General features: G+C 53.1%; 1 protein-coding gene across 1 annotated transcript in view; it reads left to right on the top strand.

The window, feature by feature from the left end:
- Positions 1 to 17,340, top strand: part of LOC140429048 (receptor-type tyrosine-protein phosphatase kappa-like) — a 330,643-nt gene that overhangs the window by 124,985 nt on the left and 188,318 nt on the right. The window contains exons 5-7 of the mRNA XM_072515580.1: positions 7,627 to 7,724; positions 9,077 to 9,205; positions 16,400 to 16,551. Coding sequence (XP_072371681.1) covers positions 7,627 to 7,724; positions 9,077 to 9,205; positions 16,400 to 16,551 — 379 coding nt within the window. The remainder of the gene's footprint in view (positions 1 to 7,626; positions 7,725 to 9,076; positions 9,206 to 16,399; positions 16,552 to 17,340) is intronic.

Here is a 17,340-nt window from a genome sequence, read left to right as displayed (position 1 = left end):
GCATAGTTATATACCGCAGGGCAAGAGTTATATCTGGGGGAAAGGCAATTATGATGCGATGAGGCAAGACTTAGGATGCATCAGATGGAGAGGAAAACTGCAGGGGATGGGCACAATGGAAATGTGGAGCTTGTTCAAGGAACAGCTACTGCGTGTCCTTGATAAGTATGTACCTGTCAGGCAGGGAGGAAGTGGGCGAGCAAGGGAACCGTGGTTTACTAAAGTAGTCGAAACATTTGTCAAGAGGGAGAAGGAGGCTTATGTAAAGATGAGACGTGAAGGTTCAGTTAGGGCACTCGAGAGTTACAAGTTAGCTAGGAAGGACCTAAAGAGAGAGCTAAGACGAGCTAGGAGGGGACATGAGAAGTCTTTGGCAGGTAGGATCAAGGAGAACCCTAAAGCTTTCTATAGATATGTCAGGAATAAAAGAATGACTAGGGTAAGAGTGGGGCCAGTCAAGGACAGTAGTGGGAAGTTGTGCGTGGAGTCTGAGGAGATAGGAGAGGTGCTAAATGAATATTTTTCGTCAGTATCCACACAGGAAAAAGACAATGTTGTCGAGGAGACTACTGAGATTCAGGCTACTAGGCTAGAAGGGCTTGAGGTTCATAAGGAGGAGGTGTTAGCAATTCTGGAAAGTGTGAAAATAGATAAGTCACCTGGGCCAGATGGGATTTATCCTAGGATTCTCTGGGAAGCTCGGGAGGAGATTGCTGAGCCTTTCGCTTTGATCTTTAAGTCATCTTTGTCTACAGGAATAGTGCCAGAAGACTGGAGGATGGCAACTGTTGTCCCCTTGTTCAAGAAGGGGAGTAGAGACAACCCCGGTAACTATAGACCAGTGAGCCTTACTTCTGTTGTGGGCAAAATCTTGGAAAGATTTATAAGAGATAGGATGTATAATCATCTGGAAAGGAATAATTTGATTAGAGATAGTCAACACGGTTTTGTGAAGGGTAGGTCGTGCCTCACAAACCTTATTGAGTTCTTTGAGAAGGTGACCAAACAGGTGGATGAGGGTAAAGCAGTTGATGTGGTGTATATGGATTTCAGTAAAGCGTTTGATAAGGTTCCCCACGGTAGGCTACTGCAGAAAATACGGAGGAATGGGATTCAGGGTGATAGATGCATGTTTGGATCAGAAATTGGCTAGCTGGAAGAAGACAAAGGGTGGTGGTTGATGGGAAATGTTCAGACTGGAGTCCAGTTACTAGTGGTGTACCACAAGGATCTGATTTGGGGCCACTGCTGTTTGTCATTTTTATAAATGACCTGGAGGAGGGCGTAGAAGGATGGGTGAGTAAATTTTCAGATGACACTAAAGTCGGTGGAGTTGTGGACAGTGCGGAAGGATGTTACAAGTTACAGAGGGACATAGATAAGCTGCAGCGCTGGGCTGAGAGATGGCAAATGGAGTTTAATGCAGAAAAATGTGAGGTGATTCATTTTGGAAGGAATAACAGGAAGACAGAGTACTGGGCTAATGGTAAGATTCTTGGCAGTGTGGATGAACAGAGAGATCTCGGTGTCAATGTACATAGATCCCTGGAAGTTGCCACCCAGGTTGAGAGGGTTGTTAAGAAGGCGTACGGTGTGTTAGCTTTTATTGGTAGAGGGATTGAGTTTCGGAGCCATGAGGTCATGTTGCAGCTGTACAAAACTCTGGTGCGGCCGCATTTGAAGTATTGCGTGCAATTCTGGTCGTCGCATTATAGGAAGGATGTGGAAGCATTGGAAAGGGTGCAGAGGAGATTTGCCAGAATGTTGCCTGGTATGGAGGGAAGATCTTATGAGGAAAGGCCGAGGGATTTGAGGCTGTTTTCGTTAGAGAGAAGAAGGTTAAGAGGTGACTTAATTGAGGCATACAAGATGATCAGAGGATTGGTTAGGGTGGACAGTGAGAGCCTTTTTCCTCCAATGGTGATGTCTAGCACGAGGGGACATAGCTTTAAATTGAGGGGAGATAGATATAAGACAGATGTCAGAGGTAGGTTCTTTACTCAGAGAGTAGTAAGGGCGTGGAATGCCCTGCCTGCAACAGTAGTGGACTCGCCAACACTAAGGGCATTCAAATGGTCATTGGATAGACATATGGACGAGAAGGGAATAGTGTAGATGGGCTTTAGAGTGGTTTCACAGGTCGGCGCAACATTGAGGGCCGAAGGGCCTGTCCTGCGCTGTAATGTTCTATGGTCCCCGAGGAACTTAATTTCTGTCTGACCAAAAGGGCATTTGGCCCTGTTGAGGCGGAGGCCAAGCTCATGTATACGTCTGAATACGCGCTGGAGGCGACTAACATGCTCCTGCAGGGTGGTGGACCAGATGATTATGTCATCGACATAGACGCGAACACCTTCAATACCTTCCATCATTTGTTCCATAATCCTATGGAACACTTCTGATGCAGAGATGATCCCAAACGGCATCCTGTTGTAACAATATCTTCCAAAGGGGGTATTAAATGTGCAAAGTTTCCTGCTGGATTTATCGAGCTGGATTTACCAGAATCCTTTTGAGGCGGCGAGTTTGGTAAAGAGCTTGGCGCGAGCCATCTCACATGCGAGCTCTTCACGCTTGGGAATTGGATAGTGCTCTCTCATAATATTGCGATTTAGATCCTTGGGATCAATGCAAATTCTCAATTCGCCAGAAGGCTTTTTTACACATACCATGGAGCTGACCCAGTCGGTCGGTTCCGTGACTTTGGAAATCACTCCTTGGTTCTGAAGGTCCTGCAGCTGCTGCTTGAGGCGGTCCTTAAGATGTGCTGGGACCCTGCGAGGTGCGTGCACCACAGGCGTGGCATTCGGTTTTAATAAAATCCTGTAGGTGTACGGGAGCGTGCCCATGCCCTCGAAGACGTTGTGGTGCTGGTTGATAATGGCGTCGAGCTGCGTCCTGAAGTCGGTGTCCTGAAAGGCAGACGTGTCAGCAGGAGAGAGAGAGTGAACTCTCTGAACTAGGTTCAACAGCTTGCATGCCTGCGCGCCAAGCAGGGAGGCTTTCGAGGAGCCCACGATTTCAAAGGGAAGGATGGTTTTGCGTGACCTGTGCGTCACTTCAAGTTGGCACGAGCCGCCGGCAGCAATGGCATTGCCATTGTAATCCAGTAGCTGGTAGGCTGATGGCAGGATGGCTGGTTTAACACGAAGGCTTTGGCGGTCAGACCGCACAATGAGATTGGCGGAGGCACCAGTGTCCAGGCGGAATCGTATTTGGGACCGGTTGACCATAAGGGTGGCACACCACTCATCGTCCGGATCGATGCTGTGTACCGATAGAGGCTGGATTCTTTGCTTCGGGGACACCCTGTTTTTTGGGACGATACCGACTCGAAAAGGTACCTTCGGATCCTCGGTGTCAATATCGGGTAGCAGGTCCGAATCAGGCTCGGTGACCGTGGGTTGAATGGCCCGGACATTCCTGCGAGGCTGGCTGGAGCGACGAGGGTTGACAGGCCGAGCTGATCGGCATAAAGCAGCATAGTGGCCAAGTTTGCCTCATCTCAGGCATCGTCGGGATTTGGCAGGGCATTGCCGCTTTAAATGTCAGTACGCTCGCTGCGCCACCGCCCATGCGCGGTGCGGTCATACGTGGTGCGCGCCTGCGCAGTACGTTCGTCAACGTCGCCGTCCCCTCGTTCGGTGCGCACAAGCGCGGGAGTCCGCAAAAAGCGCACGAAATGGCCGCCCTCCTCCAAGCTGAGGCCCTGGAGTTGCTCGATTGCTTGGACCCGTTCTGCCTCGTGGGGACCTTGCCGCGCCGTTTCAGCTGCTTGGATGTGGGAATACCGACTAGTGGTGTGATCGTGTAGCACGCAGGTCTCGATGGCGGTCGCTAGGGTGAGCTGCTTTACCCCGAGGAGCTGCTGGCGTAGGGGGTCTGACTGAACACCGAAAACAATCTGGTCGCGTATCATGGAGTCGGAGGTGGGCCCGTAATTACAAGACTGCGCAAGGATGCGGAGGTGGGTGAGAAAGGACTGGAAAGGTTCATCCTTACCCTGCAAACGCTGTTGGAATACATAGCGCTCGAAACTTTCATTCACCTCTATGTCGCAGTGACTGTCAAACTTGAGGAGGACCGTCTTGAATTTTGATTTATCTTCACCATCAGCAAAGGTGAGAGAATTGAAAATGTGGATGGCCTGGTCCCCGGTCGTGGATAGGAAGAGAGAGATCTTCCTGGTGTCTGAGGCAGCTTCCCGGTCTGTGGCTTCCAGGTAGAGCTGGAAGCGGTGTTTGAATATCTTCCAGTTGGCCCCAGGTGACCGGTGATGCGGAGCGGCGGCGGCGGGCGGACGCTGTCCATTTTGCAGGATGGCTGTATGCTGGGGGAAGGCAGATCACTTGCAGGTAGGTCTAAGAAGTTCTAACATCCCTCAACTTGGGGGGGATAAGGTGGAGAAGTAGGCTGCAAGTGTTGGGCACACTGGATAAGTGGAGCTTGTTCAAGGATCAGCTACTGCGTGTTCTTGATAAGTATGTACCGGTCAGGCAGGGAGGAAGGCGTCGAGCGAGGGAACCGTGGTTTACCAAGGAAGTGGAATCTCTTGTTAAGAGGAAGAAGGAGGCCTATGTGAAGATGAGGTGTGAAGTTTCGGTTGGGGCGATGGATAGTTACAAGGTAGCGAGGAAGGATCTAAAGAGAGAGCTAAGACGAGCAAGGAGGGGACATGAGAAGTATTTGGCAGGAAGCATCAAGGAAAACCCAAAAGCTTTCTATAGGTATGTCAGGAATAAGCGAATGACTAGGGAAAGAGTAGGACCAGTCAAGGACAGGGATGGGAAATTGTGTGTGGAGTCTGAAGAGATAGGCGAGATACTAAATGAATATTTTTCGTCAGTATTCACTCAGGAAAAAGATAATGTTGTGGAGGAGAATGCTGAGCCCCAGGCTAATAGAATAGATGGCATTGAGGTACGTAGGGAAGAGGTGTTGGCAATTCTGGACAGGCTGAAAATAGATAAGTCCCCGGGACCTGATGGGATTTATCCTAGGATTCTCAGGGAGGCCAGGGAAGAGATTGCTGGACCTTTGGCTTTGATTTTTATGTCATCATTGGCTACAGGAATAGTGCCAGAGGACTGGAGGACAGCAAATGTGGTCCCTTTGTTCAAAAAGGGGAGCAGAGACAACCCCGGCAACTATAGACCGGTGAGCCTCACGTCTGTAGTGGGTAAAGTCTTGGAGGGGATTATAAGAGACAAGATTTATAATCATCTAGATAGGAATAATATGATCAGGGATAGTCAGCATGGCTTTGTGAAGGGTAGGTCATGCCTCACAAACCTTATCGAGTTCTTTGAGAAGGTGACTGAACAGGTAGACGAGGGTAGAGCAGTTGATGTGGTGTATATGGATTTCAGCAAAGCGTTTGATAAGGTTCCCCACGATAGGCTATTGCAAAAAATACAGAGGCTGGGGATTGAGGGTGATTTAGAGATGTGGATCAGAAATTGGCTAGCTGAAAGAAGACAGAGGGTGGTGGTTGATGGGATATGTTCAGAATGGAGTACAGTCACAAGTGGAGTACCACAAGGATCTGTTCTGGGGCCGTTGCTGTTTGTCATTTTTATCAATGACCTAGAGGAAGGCGCAGAAGGGTGGGTGAGCAAATTTGCAGACGATACTAAAGTCGGTGGTGTTGTCGATAGTGTGGAAGGATGTAGCAGGTTACAGAGGGATATAGATAAGCTGCAGAGCTGGGCTGAGAGGTGGCAAATGGAGTTTAATGTAGAGAAGTGTGAGGTGATTCACTTTGGAAGGAATAACAGGAATGCGGAATATTTGGCTAATGGTAAAGTTCTTGAAAGTGTGGATGAGCAGAGGGATCTAGGTGTCCATGTACATAGATCCCTGAAAGTTGCCACCCAGGTTGATAGGGTTGTGAAGAAGGCCTATGGAGTGTTGGCCTTTATTGGTAGAGGGATTGAGTTCCGGAGTCGGGAGGTCATGTTGCAGCTGTACAGAACTCTGGTACGGCCGCATTTGGAGTATTGCGTACAGTTCTGGTCACCGCATTATAGGAAGGACGTGGAGGCTTTGGAGCGGGTGCAGAGGAGATTTACCAGGATGTTGCCTGGTATGGAGGGAAAATCTTATGAGGAAAGGCTGATGGACTTGAGGTTGTTTTCGTTGGAGAGAAGAAGGTTAAGAGGAGACTTAATAGAGGCATACAAAATGATCAGGGGGTTGGATAGGGTGGACAGTGAGAGCCTTCTCCCGCGGATGGAAATGGCTGGCATGAGGGGACATAGCTTTAAACTGAGGGGTAATAGATATAGGACGGAGGTCAGAGGTAGGTTCTTTACGCAAAGAGTAGTGAGGCCGTGGAATGCCCTACCTGCTACAGTAGTGAACTCGCCAACATTGAGGGCATTTAAAAGTTTATTGGATAAACATATGGATGATAATGGCATAGTGTAGGTTAGCTGGCTTTTGTTTCGGTGCAACATCGTGGGCCGAAGGGCCTGTACTGCGCTGTATCGTTCTATGTTCTATGTTCTATGTTCTAACTCCTGGTATCATGTTGTGTTGGGTGCTCTGGATCCCTGGAACACATACAGGCTACCAACACTTAAAATAGTGCAACACTATTTTATTAAGCTAGAAACTGTGAAAAAGCTACTTTCACTGTGGGTTAACACAATGTTAGATTAAACTAAAGACCTATGCCTGTCCTAACCAGTCTATGCACTCAGCACATGGTGAAGATCTGTGCTGTAAGCTGTAAGCTCTGTCCTTCTGAGAGGCTGCATCCCGAATCAGCGGGAAAATTGATGCCCTCTGTCTTTATAGTGAGTGTGCTCTAACTGGTGATTGGCTGCGGTGTTGTGTGTGTTGATTGGTCCCGCTGTGTGTCCATCAGTGTGTGTCTGCACCATGATATACTGGTGTATATTATGACACCCCTCAGACCCACACACTCCTCACCCATCACTCCCAACCCACCCTCCCCCTCACTTCACATCCCTCTCCCTCCCTTCCCCTCAATTTCCATCCCGCCCTGTCCCTCACTCTTTACCCAGGCCTCCCTGTCCCTCCCCCTCACTCCACTCCCTCCCCCTCACTCCACTCCCTCCCCCTCACTCCACTCCCTCCCCCTCACTCCACTCCCTCCCCCTCACTCCACTCCCTCCCCCTCACTCCACTCCCTCCCCCTCACTCCACTCCCTCCCCCTCACTCCACTCCCTCCCCCTCACTCCACTCCCTCCCCCTCACTCCACTCCCTCCCCCTCACTCCACTCCCTCCCCCTCACTCCTTTCCCTCCCCCTCACTCCACTCCCTCCCCCTCACTCCACTCCCTCCCCCTCACTCCACTCCCTCCCCCTCACTCCACTCCCTCCCCCTCACTCCACTCCCTCCCCCTCACTCCACTCCCTCCCCCTCACTCCACTCCCTCCCCCTCGCTCCACTCCCTCCCCCTCACTCCTGGATCCTCACTCCTCTTTACTCAGCCTCTTTCCCACCCCTCAGTCCCATTCCCTCCCTGTGCCTCACTCCCAGCCCCTCACACCCTTCCGTCCACACTCGTGCCCCCCGAGACCCCCGGGCCTGTCTCTTTCTTCACTGTTTTGGGATATTCCGAGAATCTGACAGGAAATGTTCCGGATTGTTCTAGGTCCTCTCTGTCACACCATCGCGGATTTCTGGGAAATGGTTTGGCAGGAAAATTCCACCATCATCGTCATGCTGACCAACCTCACAGAACAGGAGAGGGTGAGTGACCCTGCCTCCTGACCCTGCCCACTGACCCTGCCCCCTGACCCTGCCTCCTGACCCTGCCTCCTGACCCTGCCTCCTGACCCTGCCCACTGACCCTGCCCACTGACCCTGCCTCCTGACCCTGCCTCCTGACCCTGCCTCCTGACCCTGCCCACTGACCCTGCCTCCTGACCCTGCCCTCTGACCCTGCCTCCTGACCCTGCCCACTGACCCTGCCCACTGACCCTGCCCACTGACCCTGCCTCCTGACCCTGCCTCCTGACCCTGCCTCCTGACCCTGCCTCCTGACCCTGCCTCCTGACCCTGCCCACTGACCCTGCCCACTGACCCTGCCCACTGACCCTGCCCACTGACCCTGCCCCCTGACCCTGCCTCCTGACCCTGCCTCCTGACCCTGCCTCCTGACCCTGCCTCCTGACCCTGCCCACTGACCCTGCCCCCTGACCCTGCCTCCTGACCCTGCCTCCTGACCCTGCCTCCTGACCCTGCCTCCTGACCCTGCCTCATGACCCTGCCTCATGACCCTGCCCACTGACCCTGCCTCCTGACCCTGCCTCCTGACCCTGCCCACTGACCCTGCCTCCTGACCCTGCCTCCTGACCCTGCCTCATGACCCTGCCCACTGACCCTGCCCACTGACCCTGCCCACTGACCCTGCCTCCTGACCCTGCCCACTGACCCTGCCTCCTGACCCTGCCTCCTGACCCTGCCTCCTGACCCTGCCTCCTGACCCTGCCCACTGACCCTGCCTCCTGACCCTGCCCACTGACCCTGCCTCCTGACCCTGCCTCCTGACCCTGCCCACTGACCCTGCCCACTGACCCTGCCTCCTGACCCTGCCTCCTGACCCTGCCCACTGACCCTGCCTCCTGACCCTGCCTCCTGACCCTGCCCACTGACCCTGCCTCCTGACCCTGCCTCCTGACCCCGCCTCCTGACCCTGCCCACTGACCCTGCCCACTGACCCTGCCCACTGACCCTGCCCACTGACCCTGCCCACTGACCCTGCCTCCTGACCCTGCCCACTGACCCTGCCCACTGACCCTGCCCACTGACCCTGCCCACTGACCCTGCCTCATGACCCTGCCCACTGACCCTGCCTCTTGACCCTGCCCACTGACCCTACCGCCTGACCCTGCCCACTGCCCCTACCGCCTGACCTCACCCTCTGACCCTGCCCTCTGGCCCTGCCCCTGCCCTCTAACCCTGCCCTCTGACCCCGCCCTCTTACCCTTCCCCCTGACCCCGCCCTCTGACCTTGATCCCACCTTCTGACCCTGACCCCACTCTCTCACCCCACTCTCTGACCCTGACCACACCCTCTGACCCCTGTCTGGTCTTCGCAGCCCAAGTGTGAACAGTATTGGCCCAACGAGCTCCAGAGCCAGAAATACGGAGATTTCACCGTCACCTTCACAGGACAAGAGAGTCAGAGGTCAAAAGCCTTTATCGTCAGAACCCTGCAACTACTAAAGGTGAGGGGGCACTCCATGGGGCAGGGGCCACTCCCTGGGGCAGGGGCGCACTCCCTGGGGCAGGGGCGCACTCCCTGGGGCAGGGGGGCACTCCCTGGGGCAGGGGGGCACTCCCTGGGGCAGGGGCGCACTCCCTGGGGCGGATGGGTGGCTCCCTGGGGCAGGGGGGGTGGCTCCCCAGGGGGGGGGGGGGGGTGCGGGTGATGTCTCCCCAGGGTGGGTGAGTCTTCCCGGGGGGGGGGAGGGATGATTCCCCAAGGGGGAAGAAGGGTTACCATGACTCCCACACCTCTCTCTCTGTCTCTCTCTGTCTCTCTCTGTGTCTCTCTCTGTGTATCTCTCTGTGTCTCTCTCTCTGTCTCTCTGTCTCTCCCTCTGTCCCTCTCTCTCTGTCTCTCTCTCTGTCTCTCGCTCTCTGTCTCTCTCTCTCTGTCTCTCTCCCTCTGTCTCTCTCATCTCTCTCTGTCTCTCTCTCTCTCTCTGTCTCTCGCTCTTTGTCTCTCTCTCTCTCTCTCTCTGTCTCTTTCTCTCTGTCTCTCTCTCTGTCTGTCTCTCACTCTGTCTCTTTCTCTCTCACTCTCTGTCTCTCTCTCTGTCTCTCTCCATCTGTCTCTGTATCTCTCTCTGTCTCTCTCTGTCTCTCTCTCTGTCTCTCTCCCTCTGTCTCTCTCTCTCTGTCTCTCTGTCTCTCTCCCTCTCTCTCTCTCTGTCTCTCTCTCTCTGTCTCTCTCTGTCTCTCTCTCTGTCTCTCGCTCTCTGTCTCTCGCTCTCTGTCTCTCGCTCTCTCCCTCTGTCTCTCTCTGTCTCTCTCTCTGTCTCTCGCTCTCTGTCTCTTTCTCTCTGTCTCTCTGTGTCTCTCTCTGTCTGTCTCTCACTCTGTCTCTTTCTCTCTCACTCTCTGTCTCTCTCCCTCTGTCTCTCTCTGTCTCTCTCTGTGTCTCTCGCTCTCTGTCTCTCTCTCTGTCTCTCACTCTGTCTCTTTCTCTCTCACTCTCTCTCTCTCTGTCTTTCTCTCTCTTTCTCTGTCTGTCTCTCGCTCTCTCTGTCTCTCTCTCTCGCTCTCTGTCTCTCTGTCTCTCTTCTGTCTGTCTCTCACTCTGTCTCTTTCTCTCTCACTCTCTGTCTCTCTCTGTCTCTCTCCCTCTGTCTCTCTCTGTCTCTCGCTCTCTGTCTCTCGCTCTCTGTCTCTCGCTCTCTGTCTCTCGCTCTCTGTCTCTCTGTCTCTCTCTCTGTCTCTCACTCTGTCTCTTTCTCTCTCACTCTCTGTCTCTCTCTGTCTCTCTCTCTCTCTCTCTGTCTTTCTCTCTCTTTCTCTGTCTGTCTCTCGCTCTCGCTCTCTCTGTCGATCTCTCTCTGTCACTCTCTTGCTCTCCCCCTCTCTCTCTCTGTGTCTCTCTCTCCCTCCCTGTGTGTCTGTCTGTTTCTCTCTCTGTCTCTCCCTTTCTATGTCTCTCTCTCTCTCTCTCGTCTCGCCTCTGTCCATGTCTCTCCCACTCCCTGCCTCTTGTCCACTCACTCCCCTCTTTCTCTCACCATCTCTCTCGCCCCTGACTCTCCCCTCTCTCTCTCTCCCCTGTGTAAGGAACCTCTTTTAAATCCGTTTCTGACCCTTATTTCCCTTTTGAATTGTTTCAATTCTGCCGACTGTGCTTTTAACTTTTGTATCTGGATGATGACTGAAACGCCCCCAGTTTAATGAGCTGTTTGGATTGGCCCAAGTACCCTGCTCGGCCCGGTCTGTTATGTGGCATAGTGCCGTGATGTCATTTTTTTAAAAAATCTTAGAGTAGCCAATTCTTTTTTTCCAATTAAGGGGCAATTTAGTGTGGCCAATCCCCCCACCCGGCACATCCTTGTGTTGTGGGGGTGAGACCCACGCAGACACGGGGAGAATGTGCAAACTCCACACGGACAGTGACCCAGAGTCGGGATCGAACCTGGGTCCTCAGCGCCGAGAGGCAGCAGTGCTAACCACTGCGCCACCGTGCTGCCCTGCAGTGATGTCATTTTGATGGACCCGGCTAGCAGCCAATCAAATCTTCTGAAATTCCAGGACAGATCCAGATCTGGATTGTGACTGGTGGGGCACTGCAGACGCTTCTGGACAGAAGGCAGACTCCAGATGAAATGTAGTCCAGGACAGAGCCGGTTGGAACTCTCTCTATCAGCTAAGGCTGGTGTTTAGCGACTGATTAACAGGCTGCAACAGTCTATCCAGCCTGCGATGGACAGGCTGGGGGGCTAAGTCTCTCTCTCATCTGATGACTTGTGACTAAATCCCTTTGTGTTTCTGCACAGCCTGGGAGGTGCTGCCAAGGAGTCATTTCCATAAGACCATGAGACATAGGAGTGGAAGTGAGGCCATTCGGCCCATCGAGTCCACTCCACCATTCAATCATGGCTGATTTCAACTCCATTTACCCGCTCTCTCTCTCCATAGCCCTTAATTCCTCGAGAAATCAAGAATTTATCAACTTCTGTCTTAAAGACACTCAACGTCCCGGCCTCCACCGCCCTCTGTGGCAATGAATTCCACAGACCCACCACTCGATGGCTGAAGAAATTTCTCCTCATCTCTGTTCTAAAGTGACTCCCTTTTATTCTAAGGCTGTGCCCCCGGGTCCTAGTCTCCCCTGATAATGGAAACAACTTCCCTACGTCCACCCTATCTAAGCCATTCATTATCTTGTAAGTTTCTATTAGATCTCCCCTCAACCTCCTAAACTCCAATGAATATAATCCCAGGATCCTCAGACGTTCATCGTATGTTAGGCCTACCATTCCTGAGATCATCCGTGTGAATCTCCGCTGGACCCGCTCCAGTGCCAGTATGTCCTTCCTGAGGTGTGGGGCCCAAAATTGCTCACAGTATTCTAAATGGGGCCTAACTAATGCTTTATAAAGCTTCAGAAATACATCCCTGCTTTTATATTCCATGCCTCTTGAGATGAATGACAACATTGCATTTGCTTTCTTAATTACGGACTCAACCTGCAAGTTTACCTTTAGAGAATCCTGGACTCGGACTCCCAAGTCCCTTTGCACTTCAGCATTATGAATTTTGTCACCGTTTAGAAAATAGTCCATGCCTCTATTCTTTTTTCCAAAGTGCAAGACCTCGCACTTGCCCACGTTGAATTTCATCAGCCATTTCTTGGACCACTCTCCTAAACTGTCTAAATCTTTCTGCAGCCTCCCCACCTCCTCCATACTACCTGCCCCTCCACCTATCTTTGTATCATCGGCAAACTTAGCCAGAATGCCCTCAGTCCCGTCATCTAGATCGTTAATATATAAAGAGAACAGCTGTGGCCCCAACACTGAACCCTGCGGGACACCACTCATCACCGGTTGCCATTCCAAAAAAGAACCTTTTATCCCAACTCTCTGCCTTCTGCCTGACAGCCAATCGTCAATCCATGTTAGTACCTTGCCTCGAATACCATGGGCCCTTATTTTACTCAGCAGTCTCCCGTGAGGCACCTTATCAAAGGCCTTTTGGAAGTCAAGATAGATAACATCCATTGGCTCTCCTTGGTCTAACCTATTTGTTATCTCTTCAAAGAACTCTAACAGGTTTGTCAGGCACGACCTCCCCTTACTAAATCCATGCTGACTTGTCCTAATCTGACCCTGCACTTCCAAGAATTTAGAAATCTCATCCTTAACGATGGATTCTAGAATCTTGCCAACAACCGAGGTTAGGCTAATTGGCCTATCATTTTCCATCTTTTTCCTTGTTCCCTTCTTGAACAGGGGGGTTACAACAGCGATTTTCCAATCCTCTGGGACTTTCCCGGACTCCAGTGACTTTTGAAAGATCATAACTAACGCCTCCACTATTTCTTCAGCTATCTCCTTTAGAACTCTAGGTTGTAGCCCACCTGGGCCCGGAGGAGATTTGTCAATTTTTAGACCTCTTAGTTTCTCTAGCACTTTCTCCTTTGTGATGGCTACCATATTCAACTCTGTCCCCTGACTCTCCGGAATTGTTGGGATATTACTCATGTCTTCTACTGTGAAGACTGGCGCAAAGTACTTATTTAGTTCCTCAGCTATTTCCTTGTCTCCCATCACTAGATTACCAGCATCATTTTGGAGCAGCCCAATGTCTACTTTTGCCTCCCGTTTGTTTTTAATGTATTTAAAGAAACTTTTACTATCATTCCTAATGTTACTGGCTCGCCTACTTTCATATTTGATCCTCTCTTTCCTTATCTCTCTCTTTGTTATCCTCTGTTTGTTTTTGTAGCCTTCCCAATCTTCTGACTTCCCACTACTCTTTGCCACATTATAGGCTTTCTCTTTTGCTTTGATGCATTTCCTAACTTCCTTTGTCAGCCATGGCTGCCTAATCCCCCCCTCTGATAACCTTTCTTTTCTTTGGGATGAACCTCTGCACTGTGTCCTCAATTACTCCCAGAAACTCCTGCCATTGCTGTTCTACTGTCTTTCCCACTAGGCTCTGTTCCAGTCAATTTTCGTCAGTTCCTCCCTCATGCCCCTGTAGTTACCTTTCCATTCTGATCAGGCAACTGTGAAGCCAGAGTTGTGGATTCTCTCACTCCGTATGACCCTGCCCTCTTTCTGAAGGTTCAGGGAGAAGCCAGCTCTCTCAGTTTGACCTGCAGGAGGAGCCAGTCCAGCGCCACCTACAGGCACAGGGGCTGTTTGAAAACCCATTTAAAATTCTCTGGTTGAGAATCCTGGATTTCACTCAGTGAGGCTGATAGGCCATCTGGTGGACACAAGTTAGAATTGGAATGAATGGCTTAGATAGGGTGGACGTAGGGAAGTTGTTTCCATTATCAGGGGAGACTAGGACCCGGGGGCACAGCCTTAGAATAAAAGGGAGTCACTTTAGAACAGAGATGAGGAGAAATTTCTTCAGCCAGAGAGTGGTGGGTCTGTGGAATTCATTGCCACAGAGGGCGGTGGAGGCCGGGACGTTGAGTGTCTTTAAGACAGAAGTTGATAAATTCTTGATTTCTCGAGGAATTAAGGGATATGGAGAGAGAGCGGGTAAATGGAGTTGAAATCAGCCATGATTGAATGGTGGAGTGGACTCGATGGGCCGAATGGCCTTACTTCCGCTCCTATGTCTTATGGTCTTATGGAACAGAGCTGAGGCGGGATTCTTCTGTGTGAAAGCCCAGGTCAGTAAAAGTGAAAATGACTCCCCAGAGGACATTCTACAGCCTGCGGGTTCAATCTAGAAGGTCCGATCCAAGTGGAACACTTTATGTCCCAAGACTGTGCTGTACATTTCTTTGTTCTTTAAGATTGTAGTTTAGTCGGGCAGTATGGTCGGCATGGGCTTGGAGGGCCGAAGGGCCTGTTCCTGTGCTGTACATTTCTTTGTTCTTTGTTCTTAAGATCACTGACTCTAAAGACTAGAACCTCACCAGCAAAGATACTCATTTCCCATTCCCATTTTAATCCCCATCACTTTAATCCTTCCCTTCCTGTGTGTGTGTGTTTGGATAGAGGGTGGGAGGGTGTTTGGGGCGTAATTAGATTCAGATTAGCAGACTCTTGTTCCATTTTCACCGTTACATGTGAAACTCTTCTCGTTATAAGTAAACAATTCTTTTCTGTTTTATTACAAACCTGGGGCAGTCAAGGGTCAAAGATTCCACAAACTGTACACAAATTATTCCTGAATTCACTTTTGTTGGGACTCTGGGGTGTGTGGGGCTGGAAATGATCAGGCGCTCGCTCAGGGTGTCATAACAGCTGTCTGCCTCTCTTTCCTCCCCCTCCCCCTCCCATCCCACTCTCTCTCTCTCCCCCCTCCCCTCCCACTCTCTTTCTCTCTCCCCCCACTCTCTCTCTCTCCCCCCTCCCCTCCCACTCTCTCTCTGTCCCCCCTCCCCTCCCACTCTCTCTCTCTTTCCCCCTCCCTCCCACCCCTCTCTCTCTCTCCCCCTCCCCTCTCTCTCTCTCTCTCCCCCTCCCCTCCCACTCTCTCTCTCCCCCCTCCCCAACCACTCTCTCTCTCTTTCCCCCTCCCCTCCCACTCTCTCTCTCTCCCCCTCCCCCTCTCTCTTTCTCTCTCCCCCTCCCCCTCCCATTCTCTCTCTCCCCCTCTCCACTCCCACTCTCTCTCTCTCCCCCCTCTCCCCTCCCACTCTCTCTCCCCTTCCACTCCCACTCTCTCTCTCTCTCCCCCTCCCCCCCAATCTCTCTCTCTCTCCCCCTCCCCTCCCACTCTCTCTCTCTCCCCCCCTCCCCCCCCCAAATCTGTCTCTCTCCCCCCTCCCCTCCCACTCTCTCTCTCTCTCCCCCTCCCCTCCCACTCTCTCTCTCTCTCCCCCCTCCCCTCCCACTCTCTCTCTCCCCCCGCCCCTCCCACTCTCTCTCTCTTTCCCCCTCCCCTCCCACTCTCTCTCTCTCTCTTTCCCCCTCCCCTCCCACTCTCTCTCTCCCCCTCCCCTCCCACTCTCTCTCTCTCCCCCCTCCCCTCCCACTCTCTCTGTCCCCTCCTCCCCTCCCCACTCTCTCTCTCTCCCCCCTCCCCTCCCACTCTCTCTCTCTCCCCCCTCCCCTCCTACTCTCTCTCTCCCCCCTCTCCCCTCCCACTCTCTCTCACCCCCTCTCCCCTCCCACTCTCTCTCTCTCTTTCACACTCTCCCCCCTCCCACTTTCCCCCTCCCCTCCCACTCTCTCTCTCTCCCCTCCCCTCCCACTCTCTTTCTCTCTCCCCCCCACTCTCTCGCTCTCTCTCTCTCTCCCCCTCTCCCCTCCCACTCTCTCTCTCTCCCCCTCTCCCTCCCACTCTCTCTCTCTCCCCCTCTCCCCTCCCACTCTCTCTCTCTCCCCCTCTCCCCTCCCACTCTTTCTCTCTCCCCCTCTCCCCTCCCACTCTCTCTCTCTCTCCCCCCTCCTTCTCTCTCACCCCTCCCACTCTCTTTCCCTCTCCCCCCTCCTCTCTCTCTCTCCCCTCCCACTCTCTTTCTCTCTCCCCCCTCCCCTCCCACTCTCTCTCTCTCTCTCCCCCTCCCCTCCCACTCTCTCTCTCTCTCCCCCCCCTCTCTCTCTCTCCCCTCCCACTCTCTTTCTCTCTCCCCCCTCCCCTCCCACTCTCTCTCTCTCTCTCTCTCTCTCCCCCCCCCCTCTCTCCCCCTCTTCCCTCCCACTCTCTCGCTCCCCCTCTCCCATCCCACTCTCTAACTCTCTCAATGCCTCCCTCAGACTGGCTCCCAGTGTGTTCGGAAGGTTCGGCAATTCCATTATGTCCATTGGCCGGATCACAGCGTTCCACGGAATCAGATCTCAATCTATCGGCTCCTGAAATCCATCAACCAGCACCTCCCTCACCCTGGCCCTATGGTCATTCACTGCAGGTCAGATCAAACATCCAGCACTGGGCTGGGGGCTGCATGTACCCCTGGGGTCTGGGCTGGGAAACCCTGTGCCCCTGGGGTCTGGGCTTGGAAACCCTGTACCCCTGGGGTCTGGGCTGGGAAACCCTGTACCCCTGGGGTCTGGGCTGGGAAACCCTGTACCCCTGGGGTCTGGGCTGGGGGCTGCCTGTACCCCTGGGGTCTGGGCTGGGGGCTGCCTGTACCCCTGGGGTCTGGGCTGGGAAACCCTGTACCCCTGGGGTCTGGGCTTGGAAACCCTGTACCCCTGGGGTCTGGGCTGGGAAACCCTGTACCCCTGGGGTCTGGGCTGGGAACCCTGTACCCCTGGGGTCTGGGCTGGGGGCTGCCTGTACCCTCTGGGGTCTGGGCTGGGAAACCTCTGTACCCCTGGGGTCTGGGTTGGGAAACCCTGTACCCCTGGGATCTGGGCTGGGGGCTGAATGTACCCCTGTGGTCTGGGTTGGGAAACCCTGTACCCCTGGGGTTCGGGGTGGGGGCTGCCTGTACCCCTGGGGTCTGGGCTGGGAAACCCTGTACCCCTGGGGTCGGTGTTGGGAAACCCTGTACCCCTGTTGTCTGGGCTGAGAAACCCTGTACCCCTGGGGTCTGGGCTGGGGGCTGCATGTACCGATACAGCTGGTGTAGGAGGGAGGGTTTCCGTTATCTGGACCACTGGGAGCTCTTCCGGGGCAGGTGTGTCCTGTATAAGAAGGACAGGTTGCATCTAAACTGGAGAGGCATAAATATCCTGGCCGCGAGGTTTGCTAG

This window comes from Scyliorhinus torazame, chromosome 9 (assembly GCF_047496885.1).
Source record: "Scyliorhinus torazame isolate Kashiwa2021f chromosome 9, sScyTor2.1, whole genome shotgun sequence".
Taxonomy (NCBI): Eukaryota; Metazoa; Chordata; class Chondrichthyes; order Carcharhiniformes; family Scyliorhinidae; genus Scyliorhinus; species Scyliorhinus torazame.
The sequence above is the reverse complement of the archived record's forward strand: the minus strand, read 5'-3'. Positions and strand labels throughout refer to the sequence as shown.